This window comes from Odontomachus brunneus, unplaced genomic scaffold, assembly GCF_010583005.1.
Source record: "Odontomachus brunneus isolate Ranch 3 - 2012 unplaced genomic scaffold, Obru_v1 Obru_scaffold_021, whole genome shotgun sequence".
Lineage (NCBI taxonomy): Eukaryota > Metazoa > Arthropoda > Insecta > Hymenoptera > Formicidae > Odontomachus > Odontomachus brunneus.
In genome coordinates, this window is record NW_022639471.1 from 1,468,579 (window position 1) to 1,489,465 (window position 20,887).

Below are 20,887 nucleotides of genomic sequence, written 5' to 3' on the forward strand. Positions count from 1 at the left end.
TTAGCTGATCTATTGACAGTTCTAGCCAGTGAGCTCTGTATACACCTTAACAGCACAGATATCCAGGAGACGTTTAGACTAGGTCCTGAGAACGTCCTAGAGACGCTACATCTTCAGGGACATCCCCAAGAGATTTTGTGTTGTTGGGTACTGGAGTGAGCCATCATAGGTTTGGTAGTAAGGCTGTCTTTGTCTGAGATTAAGTATAAAATGAGACAGCCTTACCACCAAACGAGCTGATTCGTTAAGTATAAAGTGAGACAGCCTTACCACCAAACCTATAATGGTTCACTCCAATACGTATGGAGCTCACTGATTCTAGCAGAGTTCTAATCCCTACGATCAAAGAAGAGTTTTGGACACTCGCAGGAAGAGTGATGTTAACTTCGAAAGTTAAAAAATTATTTAAAAATAGGTAGCCGTACCGGAAATTCTCTTAAATTTTTTTCAGAACTCATAACTGCCTGTTCCGCAACATACCTATTTCGAACGCGTATTTGACGATATCTCGTCACGACAAACGCATAATACTTACTTTCGGCACTCTCAGCGATGATCCACGCACGAAACTCGCACTGGACAAGTCGAAATTGCGTAAACGAGACGATTTTTGAAATACGTTATTCTTGCTGCGTCGCAATTCGTTTTCAGTCAGTATAGCCAACTCATAAGAAACATTCAACACAAGTCAAACGCTATTGGCCAGCAAATAAGAAGTCTATTAGACCCGTTATTTTTGATTGGCTGAAATAATTCCAAAGTCTCCACTATGAGTCGCCACTTTCCAGATTGAGTTGAAGTGCCATATGATTAACCAATAAGACCGATGATTGCATTTCTCGTTTTATTTAATGTTTATTCGTGTTGCTTGCTCCTTTGATACTTTTCCACCTAAAAGCCGTTGCACAATAGTCTTTCTTTAGAAAAGAGCTCTTATTGGATTTACTCATCACATCTACGGTATATAACGAATATTAGGTGCAAAAATGCAAACAAATGTGAACAAATCTCTAGTATTAAGGCTCGCTCATACAAATTCCCGTAACCGTAGACGTAAGACGTAAAGTTGAAGAATAAAGGCCATCACACACAAAATTTCGTAAGAACTTTAATCGTAAGCGTAAGGAAATCGACCAATCCCAATCGAGTATTCGGCTCTTCGTAATAATGGAGGGGTTACGAAGAGCCGAGTGCTCGATTGGGATTGGTCGATTTCTTTACACTAACGTTTTAAGTTCTTACGGAATTTTGTGTGTGATGGCCTTAACCTAAAGAAATTAGAATTTACCTCTTGTCCACAACCTTGCTTTAATCTTTAAGCCGTAATAAATTGATCAATCACAATCGATTATTTTAAAAATAATTTTAATAATAAAACGACCTTAAAGTCGTTCTACATTATAGCATGTTCGACTGGCTCTAGGTTAACCCACTCTATTCAGCCTACGTTTATTGGTCGCACAAGTACTTATAAGCTTTATGATTGGCTAGTAGAGACTTATGACGTCATTAATCGCTCTCGGAGCGATTAACCCAGGACCAAACACGCTATTAGTTGCAAGTCGATTGCAACTCTTGTTGCGACAGCCAATCAGAAGCGTCAATAGCACCGTTGATGCTTCTGATTGGCTGTCGCAATAAGAATGCGTCTGCTTGTGACCGGCTTGCAACAAATATAGAACGACCTTTACAGCGTGGCCTACGTCACGCTGTAAGCAGACCAAATCTTGCATCTCTGCCCGAAAGATTCATCAATAAGATTTATCAAACTCAAAAATCCAAAAAAGTAAAGTAATACTATTAATAATTAATTTAATAATGACGAATTAAATAGTTAATAGCATAGAAATCAATAAAATTTGAGAGCAGTAAATAAAAATTTTCGATTCTTGAATAAAAGAGGAGTCAAACATCTATTAAACATTTTAACATCGTCCAATCTCAAAGCCGAGTGGGACAGGGTGAGCAGAGCATGCGGAGAAAGTGAGGTTAGACTAGGTTAGGTTAAATTAGACGTGGTAGGCCTTAAGAAAGGATTGACATCTGTAAGAAGCCGAAGTAAAGAAATTATCTCAACGATGTCAATGGAAGACACGAACGGGATGTCCAAGATCACGGGTAAAATCGCGGATATGGAGCTCGAGGAGACGAGCGGCAAGAAGCTGACACACAAAGAGAAGAAGAAGCTGAAGAAGCAGCAGGAATACGAGAGAACGATGGAGATGCTGACGAAGACAGGTGGTCAAGGTCACAGCGAGTTGGAGACTAACTTCACGGTCTCGCAAAGTCAGACTCAGCAACGTGGCAATCAACAGCTGGACAACGCGGTCGACATCAAGGTAGATAACTTCAGTATAGCAGCCAAGGGCAAAGAGCTGTTCACCAATGCCAGTTTACTAATAGCTCAAGGTAGACGCTATGGCTTAGTAGGACCTAATGGGTAAGCTCTTAACCAATGTTATACTTACTGTAATAAGATACAACATCATAGGTATTTCAGCTAAAGATGATATATCTGCTTTCTCATTGAGAATGTTACTTTTACTCAATTATAGTCATGGCAAAACTACTTTGCTCCGTCATATAGCCAACAGAGCCTTCAATATTCCACCTACCATAGATGTTTTATATTGCGAGCAAGAAGTTATAGCTGATGATACTCCCGCTGTAGAAGTTGTGCTCAGTGCTGATGTAAAGTGCAGAGAGCTTCAGGCAGAATGTAAAAAGCTGGAAGAACTGACTGAACAAGGAGACACTACTATACAGAATAGATTGCAAGAGGTGACTTTAATTTACTTCTGAAAATATTGAGGTTTTTCTCTGTGCTTTAAAGTCCAGTTATCTTCTACTTGGTCTTATTACAATAATAGATAAAAATTTATCTTTTAATTTGAAAACTTTTTATGATTATTAATGTAGTTATTGATGAAATAGTTTATTATATATCATAATATAGTTGTTAATAAAAAATTTAAGAGTTTATTAATATATTTATTAATAAAAAAGATACATATAGTTTATTTATACTTTCAGGTTTACGAAGAATTAAAGGCCATCGGCGCGGATTCGGCAGAGCCGCGAGCTAGGAGAATCTTGGCTGGTTTGGGGTTCAGTCGATCGATGCAAAACCGTGCGACAAAGAACTTCTCCGGTGGCTGGCGAATGCGCGTCTCACTTGCCAGAGCGCTCTTCCTGGAGCCCACGTTGTTGCTGTTAGACGAACCTACGAATCACTTGGATTTAAACGCAGTGATTTGGCTAGATAATTATTTGCAAGGCTGGAAGAAGACGCTGCTCATCGTATCGCACGACCAGAGCTTTTTGGACAACGTGTGCACGGACGTGATACATCTGGACCAGCAGAAGCTCTTCTACTACAAGGGCAACTACAGCATGTTCAAGAAGATGTACGAACAGAAGCGAAAGGAAATGATAAAGGCGTACGAGAAGCAAGAGAAACGATTGAAGGACCTCAAGGCAGCTGGTCAGAGCAAGAAGCAGGCTGAGAAGAAACAGAAGGAGGCACTCACTAGGAAACAAGAGAAGAATCGAACAAAAATGCAGAAGCAAGAGGAGGGCACTGGACCTCAGGAGTTGTTACAAAGACCAAAAGAATACGTGGTGAAGTTCAGCTTCCCGGACCCGCCGCCGCTTCAGCCTCCGATTCTCGGTCTTCAAAGTACATAGCGAATGTGAAAAATTCGATCACGTTATATCGCCTTTAATAAAATTTTACTTTAATGTTTAACTATTTTCAGATGTAACTTTCGCGTATGAAGGACAGAAGTCGCTGTTCATCGACGCAGACTTCGGTATAGATCTGAACTCCCGGATAGCCATAGTAGGTCCCAACGGCGTTGGAAAATCTACGTTCTTGAAATTGTTAATGAGTGACCTAGTGCCTCAGAAAGGAGATGTTACGAAGAATCATCGACTAGTATGTACAAAATCGCTTGTTAAATAATCAACTATCTGCTTCTCACGCTAAAGATTCAAGCTTTGGCTTTTTGGAATTTGGACTTTTTAAGGATCCTAACTACTCGCCGCGGAACTCTTGATTGATGACATGAGAAGTAGGAAATGCATGCCCAAAATTCTTGCGAAATACGTTAAAATAAAAAGATTAAAAAAAAATGACTTGCAGAGTCGAGAAGTCAGGAGCCTTAATCGTGAAATCTCTCAACGATTTCAATTATTATATAATTGCAAATTGCAATATGTACGTTACAGAGGATAGGAAGGTTCGATCAGCACTCGGGCGAGCACTTGACTGCGGAGGAGACGCCGACCGAGTATCTTATGCGACTGTTTGACCTGCCGTATGAGAAAGCGCGCAAACAGCTGGGCACCTTTGGTCTCAGTTCTCACGCGCACACTATTAAAATGAAGGATCTATCGGGTGGACAGAAAGCGCGAGTAGCGCTAGCCGAGCTGTGCCTGAATGCGCCGGACGTCGTGATCCTTGATGAGCCGACCAACAATCTAGACATCGAGTCCATCGACGCACTTGCCGATGCCATCAACGATTATAAGGGCGGCGTTATCATCGTCTCCCATGACGAACGGCTGATCCGCGATACCGAGTGCTGCCTTTACGTGATCGAGAACCAGCAGATCAACGCGATCGACGGCGACTTTGATGACTACAGGAAAGAATTGCTGGAGAGCCTGGGCGAGGTCATCAACAACCCCAGTATAGCTGCGAACGCGGCTGTTTTACAATGATCGTAGACCAATTAGATTACAATCTCACTGTGGCCTGTGACGTTCGAGAGCTGAACCGCGTTTGTCTTCGCAGAAACGACGAGCCTGCACATCCTGGAATCTTTAAACGCGAATTTTATATCATAGGTCGTGTTCGTAAAAATAAACTATGAAATGCAGAGTCGAGAGGGGATTATCTTTCCTGATCGATCTCACATTTTAAGGAATTGGCAATGATAGACCTTGATTGCTCGATCGCATAAATTCTTATCTTGTCAGGTAGAAACCTCTGACAATTCGGAAAAGTATTATGTTAAAATATGTCTCAAAACAACTTTTATTAATACATTGGAAATAAGAAATGTATAAATGGCTAAAGATACTAATAAAAATGCAATTAGTTGTTAGATTTGATTTCCGAGTTTGAGCCGCGTGGATTTTTCTTTGTCTCTGATTCCATATGTGTGTGTGTGTGTGTGTATGTGTGAGTGTGTGGAATCAGCAAAAGAAATCCACACAACTCAAATCCAAATCTAATATTCATGGACACCGCGAAAGCCTCAAACATCAAATGCAATCGATTGTTTTATTAAACGAACGATTGTTACATATTTCCAATATCAATAAAATAAATCTCCACACACGATGAAATGTTTCCTTTCTATTATTTCATATTCAACATATTTCAAGTGTTTAAGGTTCCTGGCTACTCGCCGCAGAACGATCGATGATGACGTCAGAAGCGAGAAAATGCATAACATGACATGCAACCTTTTTCTTTTTTTGATTTACATTTCCTCATTATTTAGTTACGTTAATTTCACAGTTATTGATTGTTAGAGCAAAAGAAGTGTTCAAAGTACTTTAGAAGTGATTAATCGACTGTATCAATTTTGGATATTTTTTTATTTTGACATATTTTACAGGAATTTTGGATATACATTTCCTCACTTCTGTTGTCATAAGTCAAGATAGCTGCAGCGTAATTAGAAAATTTAAAATGACGAGAAGAAGAAAGTTGTAAAGAGTCAAAACGAATATAGACAGTTTCAGCAAATACGTGTTTTGAAACTGCCGCCGCATTTGTCTCTCAGCGCCAAAACCATCGGCGAAACTTCTAGAAGATACGCGATAGTCGATATTTCGTACTGCTGAAATGTCATGCTATCAATTAGTTTGTGGTATCTGAGAACGAGAAGGTTTGAGGTGTCTACACAGAATCAAATTTGCGACTTTGTGGAATTCACGATACTTGAGAATTATCTAAAAATCAAGGATGTCGACGAAAGCTGAAGAAGTGAGTAGTTACCGTCGTTACAGTCAATTTTTATCTGCATTTCCATACATTTGAAATGGAACGGATGTATATGACTTTTTTGGAGGGAAAGAAGCAAGAGAAACAATTCAAACAAACTAATCTGACAGCAATTAGTTTTTCTTTTTTGCATATTTCATTAACTGCATGACTTGAAATGACTGGAAACTGCATGAGATTACAATTGCCTCTAACAAAACTTTTGACAATATTAAAAATTAAAATAAATTTTGTCTGGTTCATTACTTGCTTATCTTTTACACAATTGCTTTTACACTTTTATTCATCTAAATTTCTTTCCTTTGTTCAATATGTTGGTGAAATAAGTATTTCATCAAGTACAAAAAGAAAAGCATAAAATAACTAATGCTTCGTAGGTAAAACTGGACATTGAGGAATTCAACAACTTGCTGGAGAAGGCTTGCAGGCAACGAGTCAAGGATGTGCTGACACTGGAGATCAGAAAGTTACAGACAGAATTGGCGAGGTTGCTTGAGGAGAACAAGGATACATCTGTCAAGTCAACTACTGCATTGTCCAATTCTGCCCAGAAGCGTTATGAAGTGAAACTGAACAATTATGGATGGGATCAGACAAATACGACAGTGAAGATCTACATTACACTCAAGGATGTCCATCAGCTACCCAAGGAGTCAATCATCTGTAACTTTACCGACAAGTCCCTGGATCTACGCGTGCTTGCCTTGGATAATCGAGATTACCACTTGCCAATCAATAATCTATGCGCTGAGATAAACACAACGAAGAGTAATGTAAGAGTAAAGACTGATATGATTGTAGTATCATTGGTAAAGCAAGTTGCCAAGGACTGGTCACATGTAACATGGGTTGAGAAGAGAATCAAGGAGGCAAAGGCACCATCTGTGCCAGAGATGAGCGAGGACAACGATCCCGGCGCCAGTTTGATGAGTTTGATGAAGAAGATGTACCAGGATGGCGACGATGATATGAAGAAGACAATAGCGAAAGCGTGGACCGAGAGCCAACAAAAGAATGCGGGTCTGATGGATTTGTAACTTCCTGCGAATGAAGCTTCGGATTTTAATCTTTAGCCAATGTGCATTTCGTGATCCTTTTATATTCTCGTTAAAACTCTTGCGTCTTTGCCGCAGACTATCTTGACTTATGACGTCAGAAATGGAAAAATCCATGCCCAAAATTCCTATAAAGTAGAGATAAAAAGTAGAGATAAAGTTGAAATAAAAAGATATATCCAAAGGATGACACTCTTGCAATAGATTGAACATATCTCTAGAATATTCTGAACACTTTCCTTTTACTCTAATAAATAACAATAAATAGCTGTAAAATTAACATAACAAAATCATTAGAAGAAATAAGTTATAAAGAACTTACAAAAAAGCTTACATATTATGTTAATTTTAGGGTTATGTTTTTATTGTTGAGACAAATGGAAATTTTTGGAATATTTTACAGATGTGCCCAGTCGATCTTCAGGGTCAATAAACGTATTCTTTTATTTCAGCGTATGTTTTGCAAGAATTTTGCGTTTTCTCACTTCTGACGTCATCAATCAACAGTCTCGCGGCGAGGGACCACAAGAGCCTTAAATATAAAATGTGCATCGAAGATAATAATCAAAACGCGTACATACGGACAGTGTTGGACATCAATCGATAAAAATTTTTCTCCACTAAAATAGTCGGCAAGCCAAGAATCAAGATTAATCGATCGTCATATATAAAGTCAAATAGTTCCATCGATTGATGAAACTATTAATCAAACTTTGGTGTGATTGATTATATAGGGTATCCTAGAACAATCTACGAAGCTCTCGTGATAACGTAGAGCAGGTCGAGATGAACGTAAAAGTCCTATACATTTTTGCAATATTCGTAATAATAACAAAAAAATTAATTACGAAAGATTAAGGAAAAACGTGTGTTGAATGGTAGAGAACGAAACGCTCGAGTCACAGCGCGGCCTAATAATATAGCGTGCGGATGTCCACGTGTGGCGATTGGAAAAACAACGAACTACTGCCTATGCTTATATCGTTGCACTCCTACGTCTTGGTGCACCGCGTCGAGGCAAGATGTAGGAGCGCAGCGATATAAGAATAGGCAGTGGTGCATTGTTCTTCCAATCGCGCCGACATCCGCGCGCTATATTACTGGGCCGCGCTGTGATTCGAGCGTCCCGTCCTCTACTATTCAGCACACGCTTTTCCTTAATCTTTCGCAATTAATTTCTTACTTATTATTACGAATATCGCAAAACGGACTTTTATACTCACTTCGACCTGCTCTACATCCTCACGAGAGCTTCATAGATTATTCTGGGATACCCTGCATACTAATTAATAATTAATTTCATCGATGGATTTAACTGATGGTTACATATATAACGATTAATTATATTTATTACTTCAGCTTTATATATGCTAAGAAGAAATTTGATTTTTATTGCTGAACTACACGTACATCCAATCATCTTCTACATCTACTTAAATATCTAATGTAACAGTAGTTACATTGCCTCTCTCAATTTAACTTTATTCTCGTCTATTAAATTCACTTGTAATATACCATCTATAACTTACATGCATCTCTCTTTTTTTTCTTAAAAATATTCTCCTTACTCATACTTAAACTTAACTCTTACTTATCTCCAGAATTTCCACTTTTCCTTTATACCTTTATTTTTCCCTTATACACCTCTTCTCCATTCCTAACTTCTTTTCTTTATCTCTATGATATTTATCAACATAATGATTCATATTTATTATCTTATATTTTTTTCCACAAAATATATATATTTTATTTTTTCTTCTATCCAGTGTATATTCGACTATTTCATATATTTCTGCATCTCAGTAACGATTGATTAATTTTGATATTTGATTTGCCAGTTATTTCAGTAAAAGAAAATTTTCATTGATTAATATCCAACATTGCAATACTTCTTGAGTGCGATTCAAGTGAATAACGGTAATGTTCGCGTGTATTTATCTCTTTGCTGGAAAAATAGACCAAATAGAACTATTATTGAAAAGTGCTCTTTGTGTTCTCAAACTGAATCATAGAAATTATAGCAATTAATGATCAACAATCTGTACGATTTTAATTTTATTTTTTTCCTGGAAATTCTTCTGCATGCTTATTTCGTTTGTCGCGATGTGTCGTCAGTAATAAAAACCGGAGAAGTCAGTAATAAAATACAGCAAGCTTAACTAAAATTTCGATATCTTTATTATCTGTTCTTATACATCTCGCAAACCATGTATTGATTTACATCGCAATTAATTATATGTTACCTTCTCGTGGTCGATAATGTACAAAACATTTTTTAGTAAACTGAATCAGTTGTGAAATTTTGTTTCGCAGGATAAATAAAAAGATTTTACGTGACGTTCGATATAATAATTCGTTGGATCCCTCTTACATGATTTTTCCTCTCTTTTCTTTCTCTCTCGGTTGTCGATCAGCGTTCGCTGAGCGTTCGTTCAATCAGATATGACGATTAATCGATATTACGCAACAAATACACAGCTCGAGTACAAAATTCTTTGGAACGAGCTAACACTAGCTTTACCTCTCTCACTTTGACTTTTTTTTTTCACTATATGACTAATACAATCGATACACTTGCATTCAAGAAATCACGAATCTACAATTTGGTTTTCTTTCATTCGAAGTAAGACTGGAATGATGCACTTGCACTATAAACTATATCGTGTGATCAGCTGCTGCTCTTTGCAAATTGGCACTGACATGATAAATCTCTGCAGAATGACATTGCCGTGAATCTCCGTTTACAGACACACAGATGCGATTCGCGACGAATACATCTCTTGCAAAACTAAGCAACACGTGCCAACATCACATTTATAATTAAACTTATGTTATTTTCCATGACACAGACGCTAAAGTCATGTAAAGTCGAAGAAACGAAAAAGTTTTCTTCGATTTTCTTCCTTTCAGACTGGAAAACCTTTCCATACTTAAGATCTCTATTTCATGCATAAAGTATTACTCGATTATGCTAGAGATTGTATATTAACGCAGCGCTGATGCTCGGCTGAAAATTGTGCGTTTTTATTCATCAGGAAGATAACACTAATATGTTATAACGATGTCCTTTCAAGAATATTTCAAATGGTTACAACGATTGCACCTAACGTGATCGTGAAGAACTAACGTGATCAAAAATTCCGATTATCACTTTGTGGATTATGTACTTCCTCTATTCGAATGTGTTGGCTTTCACTCTTTCAGTGTGTGAATAAATTATCGTTATCTCGGCCGAGTTCTTATCTGTCGCCAACTAATAATGGTACAATTCAACAGAGGCGAAATTGAGTATCTCAGTTATCGCTGCAATCACCAGACTCGACGATTTTAATTGTAATATAAAAATATCAGCGATAAATCCATATCACCATGGCAAAGTATATTTTATGACAATACGGTAACACATAATAGTAGCCGTAACAAGAGAAGTGTATCTTACAAGATCTAAAAATGGCACTTAACAGATACATACACGTATTGAAACATTTATCCCGATAGTAATACAACTTGTATCTCGTGACACAACTCGAGATCACATTGCAATGTTGATCACACTGTGTGAGTAAACCAAAATATCTCGGTGTGTCGCAACTACGCGTCTATTGGTCTATTTTTTGTAGTTAAACTGGCTGTACTAGTTTACACTAGTTCTCTTTCTCTTTTTTTTACATCAAGTCACAGTTATATATTTGTTTTCTTTTAAGTTTCGAAAGTGAGCATTAGTTCAGCTGCAAAAAACAGACCTTATAAAATAGATACATGTAAACATATCTTTGACTTAGTCTTTTTTTTGACTTGTTATTTTTTCAAACCACTCATGCGAATGATATACCGAGATTCGCGTGGTTTTCGTATCGTAAATAATTGCTATTTCAAAACATTCACGAAATACATATTCATATTCGTGTGATACACTCAGCGATATTTCATTTAAATATCTCGATTTACAGATTATGAGAAGCTATGGAAAGTCAATGCGATAGACTAGCTTACTATCTACTTAACCACCCTGCGCGATAACCCGAGTTCGGGGTAAGCGAGTCATACCAATTCGCTTGACCTTGAATCAGACCCGGGATAACGTTTCCTTTTATAACTTAATAATCAGACGTCATATTAACATATCAAAATACATGTACATTAAAGCTAAAGAACTGTACTTTTTAGTAATTAATTGTACTAGTAGTAAAATTACTTTTTGCAACGTCGTGCTCACTTAAACATCATAAAAAAATAATTTTTTAAAACTTACAAGAAAATGTAGGAAACAATATCTAGTTACGTATATTAAATAAGAATAATATTTTGGGGGTTTTCGAGGATACTGATGTCAAAAATTTGTAACCGTTTGAGAAAATGTCTATGTAACCTATTGTACAGTTTTTCTAAGGCTGCGACAATTTTACTAAATTTAAAAAATAATTTCAAGTTACTACAATTAAAATTATCATATTACTGTAGTTTATAATAAAAATATATTTCTTTACTAAAAAACTCAGAAATTGTTTTACAAAAATATTGTTAAACACAATATTTCGGAATTTATCAGTTAAGTCCACTATTTTGCATTTATTATTTTGAATTTTGCGAAACTGACTAAAAATTTGAGATCAACAGGTCCAAAAACTATAAATAAAAAATAATAGTAAATATTTTACTTTACAGGAAAAATTCAACCATTTTGATACTGATTTGGAAAAGAAAATGTAAACGCAGAGTGGTTAAATAAACATAAATCTTCTCCTATCTTACTATTGAATAACGCCTTCAAATTGTATTACGTTTGTAATTCGGTAGAAAATATGCGAGAAATTTGATAGACGTAATTATAAACATTGCAATACATAGTACGAGAATTTTTAATCGATTAAATTATTTGAGAAATTCTTACGTTTTATAATATAAATAAATATTATTTTGGTAGGATACGTGATTTTGAGCAAACATCTATAATTATACATAAAACATTTTTGTTTTTCTTCATCATCAAGAAAGAAAAAATGCATTGATTAATAGTATATCATATTCTAATAATAATATCGGAAGAAAAATGGCATGAACATAGAAATAAAATATAAAAGATAGTGTGTGACGAAACTGTCACACTTCGTTCTGACTACGTCAAAAAGATAATTATATAATTAAATGCAATGTTTGCGCAGAGTGTCCGAGAACTAAGATCCAGTGTTAAGAGACTCATGTCATAACACTTCTTTATATTGCAATTGCAACCGAGCTAAGATTTATATATATGTATATAGGGTGTCCCACAATTGGTAGAACACCCGTTAAAGGTAGGTAAAGGGTGAAATTTGGAACCGAAAGTTCCTCTTCTATTTTTGGATCTAACAATTAGTTAATGAGATATTAATTAATTAAGTCCAATCTCTTAGCACCCCACGTGAGCGCTTAGGGTCATAGGGCGCCATGGGTCAGGGGCTTGTTCGTTTTTCTCCTCTTTTTTATATCACAGAGGAATAAATATGCATGAGTGAGTGAGTGGGTGTATGTGTGAATGGGTGCCTAATCGAGGCTAGGAAGGTGGTAAGTTTTCAATGTGTAGAGGTAATGTGTACGGATGTTTTTTATGAGTGTATGGATAATTTGAATCTCTTTAGTGCGAATGGGCGGAGTGATTGCACTTTATGTGTCGGAGGAGAAGGACATATGTGGTATGTTTTCTTCGAGTGCGTGGGTGACTTGAATGTTTTCTGCACGTCGGTGGTTGAGTATCGTGAATGATTTTAGTATGTGTGTACAAAAAAGGGAAAAAAACGGACAAGCAGGGCCCTTAATGAATCCACGGCGTCCTATGTCCCTGATCGCTCACTTAGAGCGCTAAGGGATTGGCAGACTTAATTAATTAATATCTCATTAACTAATTGTCGGATCCAAAAATGGAAGAGGAACTTTCAGTTCCAAATTGCATCCCCTACCTACTCCTAACGGGTTTTCTATCAGTTATCATCTTGTACATTGTAGCGCAACGTGACCACACTTTAGAGATAAAACATATTATCTTTTCATGTGATATTTTTCGTATTATCTTCAATGATATACTGAAAGACAACAATCACTTGACAACCGACGAGCGATTAAAATTGGGAAGTAACGTCGTTTTAAAGAATTGTCTAGAGAATGAGATAAAATAAATGTAAAAATTGTATCTTTCTCTTTTTTTTCATATTATTCTTCTTTCTTTCATTTCACTAGATAGTTAAATTAAAGTGCACTTCCGTAATCGCCAAATAGTTACGCGTATCTTAATCCTTACGGATAACCGTATGGAAACAAGTGGAAGCATAATTAACAAACGGGTGGGAGTGTACAAGCGTACATTACATAGCAAAATATATTTAATAATGTAATTTAGTACGATTCGTTATTAAGTATAAACGCTAACAATGTTCCCACAATTTATAAAATGCACTCTAACGAGAATCATATTTACAATTCGTAAATCTATGAGAAATCATGACGTACGTGTTAAAAAATTCTTCTTTCTCTCTATTATCTCACTATTCGCCCCTAACGGTAAAGTGCTGTATACTTTACAGTACGTTGTTTCCCGACGACCCTCACGTAAATTACACCTAATTAATTAAGAATGTTATTTATAATTTTTGTTAGTGACGTTTATGACTCTTTCATTTGACTATACGTATTTACTGCATCACGCACACACATGTATACACACACATACATATACACACAAGCGTATATGTCTCTTTAGTTTGGAAATTTAACATAGTTCAGCGAGGAATTTGTACGTCAAGGAAAAGCTTATCCGTAGCTCGATCTGAAGCTTGTATATCAAAAGATAAAACTACCACTCAGCAGATAATGATTACAAGACAAAAATCGTCTAAATCTTCCTCTAACGTGATTCTCAATAACAATAAATAATTAATGTATAAAATTTTTCACACCGAAGTTGCCGATTCACGGGCACGCAACGGGGATATTAATAATAATAATTGAAGGAATAATAGTAATAGCAACATAAGAAAGAATATCAGAAACGATTAGTAGACTTAGTCTTTGGTTGCCGCATAGAGACTTACTCGCTAACATCGTGTGTATCCTCTCATGAGACGAAGTTGCCGGTGGTTACAGTTTGTCGGGTTACAATCGTTCGGTACGCGGCTTACCGCGCGAGGTACGTTTGATTCTCCAGATTCACGGCGTGGAACACTTCGCACATGGCATTGCGTGTCCTCTGTATCAGCTCCTCTACGTCATTTGTGCCGAGTCCCTCAGTGGAAATGGGTGGCAACGTCGTCACGAGAATGCGTCCTTTAATTTATGTTATATTTTTATTTTACATTATGTGTCTTCAAACAGCACAAAACGTCTCAGAATCATCCTGAATGTGTCTGCGATGTTCCAAGTATGGGGGTATATTCAGACTCCCGGAATACATTCAGAATAATCTCGCAACGTTTGGTACTTTCTAGGTAACTGGCCAGAACTTGTAACGATATCTTTCATTGTGATCTTACCCTTTACGCAAAGCGTTTAGCTGTTAGGTTTTTTTTTTCTTATTTTGAACGAATACAATTGAGATATCTTTTTTGCGAAAATTTTTTTTTTATTTAGCAAGAAGCATCATGATCAATTCATATCAATTTAGTTCTAATATTGAATATGTGTCTCTCGATTTCAAGTAAAATTTCTGTTAACTGTTAAATTAATCAAGAACAAAATTTCGTTATCATAATTTACATACATACCTACACAACAATATGATGTCTTAAAGACATCTTAAAATATTTTAGACATTTCAAAAAGTTGTTATAGAAACATCTTTATGACGATTTTAAGACGTCCTATGTCTCGATTTAAGACGTTTTAAAGACATTATTTAAAGACATCTTTAAGATATTGTTTTAAGATATCTTAAAAACGTCTTGCTTAAGACTTCTTTAAGATCTTTATATATATATATATGCTTCTATAAATTTCTATAATTTAGTTAATATACATTAAAAAAAGGAGAATGTTTTATTTATTATCATATATTTCTTTCAGTCAATTGAGAATTATGATTAGAGTGTAAAGATTTGCTCATCTGTCCTATTCAGAGTTGGGATTAGATATCGATGACAGCTAGTAATGATAATGTTAGGCATATCGTATACTTTAAACTTTAAAACATATGCTACTGAATAGCAATATTTGGTAGGATATGAAACCATAAACAATACGATGTTATTAACGATACGATGCCATCAACGATACGATGCCATCAACATTGGCTAGCTGCCATCGATACGTAATCCTGAACAGGACGGATAAGCAAATCCACAGTCTAACTATTATTCTCAAGAATCATTTTATAGATGAAAGGACATTTCCACTCGATACTGCAACTTAAAAGTAAATTGACCAAATTATAAAAATTTACTTTAAAAACTTCTTTAAAATTTTGACATATACGACGCTCGCAAAAACTAGGAGGTTGTACCTCAACCATATATACTCTTCAAAATATCATTCAACGAACGTGATAAAGACGTTTGAAATAAGATGTTTTTAAGATGTCCTTTGGAAATGTCAAAGACATTTGAAATAAAACGCCTTTTAACCCTTATTGTGCACTGTGGACTCAAATAGACCCCAGAAAAAAAAATAAATAAAATAAAGTAAATCTAAAAAAAAATATAATATAATAAAATAAATCTATATATTTTGAAAACACTGCTTTTTTCACAAAAATCCTAATTTTGATATTCAAAATAAATACCTTTTTTGAAAATCCTGCCTTGTACTAATTTTTATATATTGTACTAATTTTTTCCTTAAAGAGATATGTCTTGAGAGTAATTTCTTAAAATTTTACTTTGAAATATAAAAAATTATGTCAGTTATGATTTTTGGAGCAAATAAAGTTATTTTTCGCGTTTTTTGGGCTTTCCAATTTTTTTCTTCATTTAAAATCAAATTTCGTCTAGAAAAATTATTTCGTCATGTAAAAAGATGTTTGAAATATATCCTGGAATTTTTTCAAATAAAACGAATAATTTTATTGCAGCATTTTTGTAGTTGGAGTCGCAATTATTCCGTCATATAAAAAGATATTTGAAATATATCCTGGAATTTTTTCAAATAAAAAACGAATAATTTTATTGCAGCATTTTTGTAGTTGGAGTCGCAATTATTCCGTCATATAAAAAGATATTTGAAATATATCCTGGAATTTTTTCAAATAAAAAACGAATAATTTTATTGCAGCATTTTTGTAGTTGGAGTCGCAATTATTCCGTCATATAAAAAGATATTTGAAATATATCCTGGAATTTTTTCAAATAAAAAACGAATAATTTTATTGCAGCATTTTTGTAGCTGGAGTCGCAAAAGACCCCAGTGTGCCCATTATGTGATTCTACTGAAATGTGCACAATAAGGGTTAAACATACGTGTTGTGTGGGTACTCAGAGAATTTAAAAAGAATTCAGTCGTATGTCACCAATTCTGAGTTCATTTTTACTCGTAGATGCAAAATGAATTCTTTTCACTGATCTCTAAAAAATTCTTTTTACATCTGAAAATGAACTCAGTATTGGTGACATACGACTGAATTCTTTTTAAATTCTCTGTGCTATTTGGGTAGTTACAAAAAATTCTACATGCTTACATACATGAGGCTTGAACATTAATTTAAACAAAGGATTTTTCGAACAAATCCATTTTTTCAAGTTATTGTTTGGCAAAAAATTAAAGATATCATAATTTCTTACCAGAATCAAATCTCTTCTCTTCCGCGGATAAGAAATAATAGGAGGAAAATACGACCGGTAGAATTGGTAACTGCGACTTGATAGCCATGTGGAAGGCACCTTTCTTAAATGGATGAATTTCACCAGTGTTGTGCCTAGTTCCCTCGGGAAATATCCACACTTTTACCTGAGAAACACTACGATCATGTAAATGACGAAAAACAGAATCACGACAATCGACGACTCGTCGATGATTCTCTTCGGCTTCAGTAAACTAAACTCTCGTCCAATCTTGCTTTAAATCCTAAGCAAATTAACTAACCATAGTTAATTATTTTTATATAATCGAATAATCGACTGTGGTTAGTTAATTTTGTTTACGACGTAAAATAAGGTTGTGGATCATGGCTGCTATTCCGTTATCATGGTTTCGACAGTTGTCGGATCAGTAGGCGTCATTGCGTATTTTTCCACGGTATAAAAAAGCTGCGCAATGACGCCTACCGATCCGACAGTTGTCGGTAAAAGCGTGTACGGAATAGTACATGTCTAGGGCTCTTTATAAATGTTAATTTAACACGTTTGCTACCACGATTTATACTTTTGACATAAATCACCTCGTTTTCTGTTCTTTTATATAATTATGTAAAACAGATTTAAATTTTATAATGCGGACATAGAAAAGAAATGTTTGTTACCATACATATGTAATAGCAAACGTGATTAATCATTCGATATGATTAATCTAATCTAATCACTCGGTATTTATATTTGTAAAAGTCATTCAATTAAAAATTAGAATTCAAAAAATTTGAAATATTTTAGTGTTCCTACTATCTCTCTTTCTTTGCAAACAATGAAAACTAAGATAAAGTGCTTCTCTAGTGACTTCATTACAGACAGTAACGCAAGACAAACGCCATTTACATAAGTAAAAGAAGAGAAAATAGCATACCTTGTTATCTTTAAGTTTTTGCGTGGCATTATTGAGAACGGATCGCGCAGATTCGGAATAACCCCTATCAATAAAGATCATACCACATAACCACGCGGCAAGACCAACCGGCCACGCGTAAAAGATTTCTTTCTTGCCCACGACGGTGCACTTTTCTATTACTGGCCATAACTCGAACATCCCTAATACATCCAGCGAACTCTGATGGTTCGACACTATTATGCAGGCACTATCATTCTCTAGATGTTCTCTTCCTCGCAGCTCCCAGCGCAGTCCTACTAGAGGGCTGATGTATTGGCAAAACCACGATCCCAGCCTGTAAAAGTAAGTTTCACTTGGCATTGATACAATTTAATAGATGCAAGCGCGAAAATCCGATTTCTTAAGTATGCCTTACGAATACGAATTTGCCTTTCACGCGAGTAGAAAGTATCTTTCCACTTATGTGAAATTCAAGTCCATACTTGCATTTTTGTATAAAGATATCGTTAAAAAATCACTCGTATAAATTTATGTATTTGTTTTTTGAAAATTGATTTTTGATTTGTGTTTTGGACATTTCGATTATTATAAAATTGTTTACATGTATATGAATTTCGCATAACGTAAAAGATTGTTTAAGAAACTGTGATATAATCTATATAAAGATATTGTGTATTAAATTATGTATAAAATTGTGTATTTTCGGACATCTTTCTTTAAGTAGTTTTTTTAACACCGATTTGATAACGTCAGTAAATTTGCAATTGATAATGTTCTTTGTTACGAAACAAAGTAATTTTCACACAATGACCTATTTATCAATTAAAGATTACAAAAGCACGATATATTGAAAACAACTTTCAATTCGTATTGATTATGTTCAGCAGAAGAAATGTTTTGCGTTATCCTTGCCCTGTTACTTATTGTTCGTAAGATTTTTTGCTGAACGACACTTAGCTTATTTATGTTTTTCCAACATGTGCGGCCCAGCATATTGAAAGTATGTTAGGAAAAATGGCTGATTCACGTTTAGAAGAACATTTTACAACATTTGCAAAACCAACACAGTCAACAGCGGAAAGCGCTTACTAAATTGTTTCTCTGCTACACGCAATCATCGAAAATACTACACAACAAAGTTATGTAAAGTTATTTAACGTCTAATGGTAGTGTCTATCTCGTTCCTCATTTCTCTTTAATCGTTTCATTCTTTTATTGTGCTGTATCTTTGAGTGAACATTCTTACGAGAGCATCGTTACGTTAGCGTTCTGAAGATGTGTATTCATTATTCAAAGAGGTCCAACAGTCGCTAAGAGATTGAAGTTCGCAAGCACACGAATCATTTCGTCTAATTATAGACGATCGTCCTCAATAAAAAGTGATTAAAATAAAATAATAAGAATGTTTAGAAGAAATAATAAATATTTTTCACGATGGCGAACATATTTTTTATTGTTTTCTACCGATTAATCGTAGCATTTTTAATGCGTAAATTATGTAAATTTTTAACGTGTTTTTCTTTATGAATTTTTATATATCATACGCAAGAACATGAATCAGAATTTGCGTATCAGCATCACGATTGCGCTTAAAAAACAGAATCACTTAAACAAATGACCAAAAACGCGAGAACTTTATACTTCGTACATTTCGTAAGTCGTTTTATAACAAAAGGCGTTTCATAACAATAGAACTTAATCGATTTCGATTAAGGTGACTTGGAGCGAAGCCGTATGCACTTGTCTTGATAGTCTGATAAAAATATCTGACGCATGTCGCTAAATGTGAGATAACGAAATTATATGTTTGAGAAAATTGTTTCGTTTTTTTTTTTTTTTTTTAAGAAACGGGTATCGATATTACGGAAATACAGCGATGTATTGATGCTTTCAAAGCACCATGAATACTGCGCAATTAATCAGCGTTCATTAATTACTCCCACGAATCTCGGTAATTTTCTTTCTTTGCTATAACGCATTTTACTCACGACAAACGTTAAGTGTGACGCAAATAGCTTTTGAACGTTTATTATTATTTGGCGTTGACATTATCTTTATAGGAAGCGATTTATTCGCGCGCGACGGCTCAGAGAGACACAACAAGTTTAAATTCTCTTGCAAAGCGGCGCAGCGACAATCGCCACCGCGCACACGTTCGCAACAACCACCGCAAGTGCTCGCGCCACCATCACTACCACACCACCACCCACTAAACAACCAACGAGCACCGGTCAATAAATTCCCGCATCGTCCCGGCTCTCGATTCTCGTGTTCGTCGCCGTCACCGCGACGTTTGTCAAGTTAACACGAGAGAAACAACGAAGGGGACGGACTCGCGACGGGAGAATCAGAACATCAACATGGGCAACACGAGCGAATGTGCGAATGTGCGAACGTGCGAGCAAGCGAGCGAGCAAACGAACATATGTACATACGGACGAACGTATGGGCAAGCACGCACAATAATATCGATCGCGCGCGCGACTACTACTCTACTCCTACTATAATACTAACACGAAATTTTTGACGTTGCGGGGCCGCATCGCGATGATTGGCATGACCATAGTCGCGACAAATAACACGCCGAAGCAATATACGAAGAACTTGAAGTAGTAGCGAAACGTGCGACTGGTCTCGTAGAGGAACGGCAGCACGAGGATGCAGCAGACGAGGATCACCTCGAAGCACGAGGCCATCTTCTTCCGAGAAGATGGGCGCGTTGCTCCGAGCAAATTTGTGTGTACTTTCTTCCCCTTTTCTGCTATCCTTTCTTCGCTCTTGGTTACTCCCTTATTTTTCGTTTCTCCCTTTCTCTTCCACAAGTAGTTTCCTTGCCGTCTCTATGACAGTACCACTTGCGGCAGGTGAACGTTCCTTGTGGTCACACGGTTCGACTCTTTTTTTCTTTAGCTGACGTTCAGGGCGAACAGTGTGCGACGATGCAACGCTGGCAGAAGGTCCGTGTGCTCAGTGTGCCTCCTCAAGCTTTCAGGTACGCAACCACCACACAACACAACGCTACGCGCTGCTGCGCAGGCGGACACTGCTGTTAACGGTGGCGACCGAGCGCTTTAATACCACCGTGGCTGCCATATGGAGGGAGAGACGTTCTCTTCTCAACGACTTACCCCTACTTATTAATCGGTCGGTTATCCAC

At 36.1% G+C, this 20,887-nt stretch overlaps 3 protein-coding genes and 1 long non-coding RNA gene across 4 annotated transcripts in view; 2 read left to right on the plus strand and 2 right to left on the minus strand.

Moving 5' to 3' along the window:
• The window catches only part of LOC116842148, a 97,798-nt gene extending 97,147 nt beyond the window's left edge, over positions 1–651 (minus strand). Inside the window, exon 1 of the long non-coding RNA XR_004377682.1 lies at positions 536–651. This is a non-coding gene — a long non-coding RNA (uncharacterized LOC116842148). The remainder of the gene's footprint in view (positions 1–535) is intronic.
• Positions 652–1,715: 1,064 nt separating this feature from the next.
• LOC116842061 (ATP-binding cassette sub-family F member 1) lies at positions 1,716–5,350 on the plus strand. Its single transcript, XM_032810722.1, has 5 exons — positions 1,716–2,440; positions 2,556–2,781; positions 3,034–3,679; positions 3,759–3,937; positions 4,231–5,350. The coding sequence occupies exons 1-5, from the start codon at positions 2,079–2,081 to the stop codon at positions 4,723–4,725; spliced, it is 1,908 nt and encodes a 635-aa protein (XP_032666613.1). The 5' UTR covers positions 1,716–2,078; the 3' UTR covers positions 4,726–5,350.
• Positions 5,351–5,828: 478 nt separating this feature from the next.
• LOC116842063 (calcyclin-binding protein) lies at positions 5,829–9,411 on the plus strand. Its single transcript, XM_032810725.1, has 2 exons — positions 5,829–6,001; positions 6,397–9,411. Exons 1-2 carry the CDS (start codon positions 5,981–5,983, stop codon positions 7,054–7,056), a joined length of 681 nt encoding a protein of 226 aa, XP_032666616.1. The 5' UTR covers positions 5,829–5,980; the 3' UTR covers positions 7,057–9,411.
• On the minus strand, positions 9,230–20,869 carry LOC116842062 (1-acyl-sn-glycerol-3-phosphate acyltransferase alpha). Its single transcript, XM_032810723.1, has 4 exons — positions 20,245–20,869; positions 17,749–18,064; positions 16,815–16,980; positions 9,230–14,370 (listed from the first exon to the last, which is right to left on the minus strand). Exons 1-4 carry the CDS (start codon positions 20,424–20,426, stop codon positions 14,222–14,224), a joined length of 813 nt encoding a protein of 270 aa, XP_032666614.1. The 5' UTR covers positions 20,427–20,869; the 3' UTR covers positions 9,230–14,221.
• Positions 20,870–20,887: the final 18 nt, after the last annotated feature.

Excerpts from the sequence above, each read along its gene's own strand:
- LOC116842061 (XM_032810722.1), top strand. The coding sequence starts at position 2,079 with ATGTCAATGGAAGACACGAACGGGATGTCCAAGATCACGGGTAAAATC. Across the intron at positions 2,782-3,033 it reads TACAGAATAGATTGCAAGAG|GTTTACGAAGAATTAAAGGC; the intron begins GTGACTTTAATT and ends TTATACTTTCAG. Across the intron at positions 3,680-3,758 it reads TCCGATTCTCGGTCTTCAAA|ATGTAACTTTCGCGTATGAA; the intron begins GTACATAGCGAA and ends AACTATTTTCAG.
- LOC116842063 (XM_032810725.1), top strand. The coding sequence starts at position 5,981 with ATGTCGACGAAAGCTGAAGAA. Across the intron at positions 6,002-6,396 it reads TGTCGACGAAAGCTGAAGAA|GTAAAACTGGACATTGAGGA; the intron begins GTGAGTAGTTAC and ends AATGCTTCGTAG.
- LOC116842062 (XM_032810723.1), bottom strand. The coding sequence starts at position 20,426 with ATGGCCTCGTGCTTCGAGGTGATCCTCGTCTGCTGCATCCTCGTGCTG. Across the intron at positions 18,065-20,244 it reads CGCAACGTCAAAAATTTCGT|GCTGGGATCGTGGTTTTGCC; the intron begins GTTAGTATTATA and ends TTACTTTTACAG. Across the intron at positions 16,981-17,748 it reads AAAAACTTAAAGATAACAAG|GTAAAAGTGTGGATATTTCC; the intron begins GTATGCTATTTT and ends AGTGTTTCTCAG.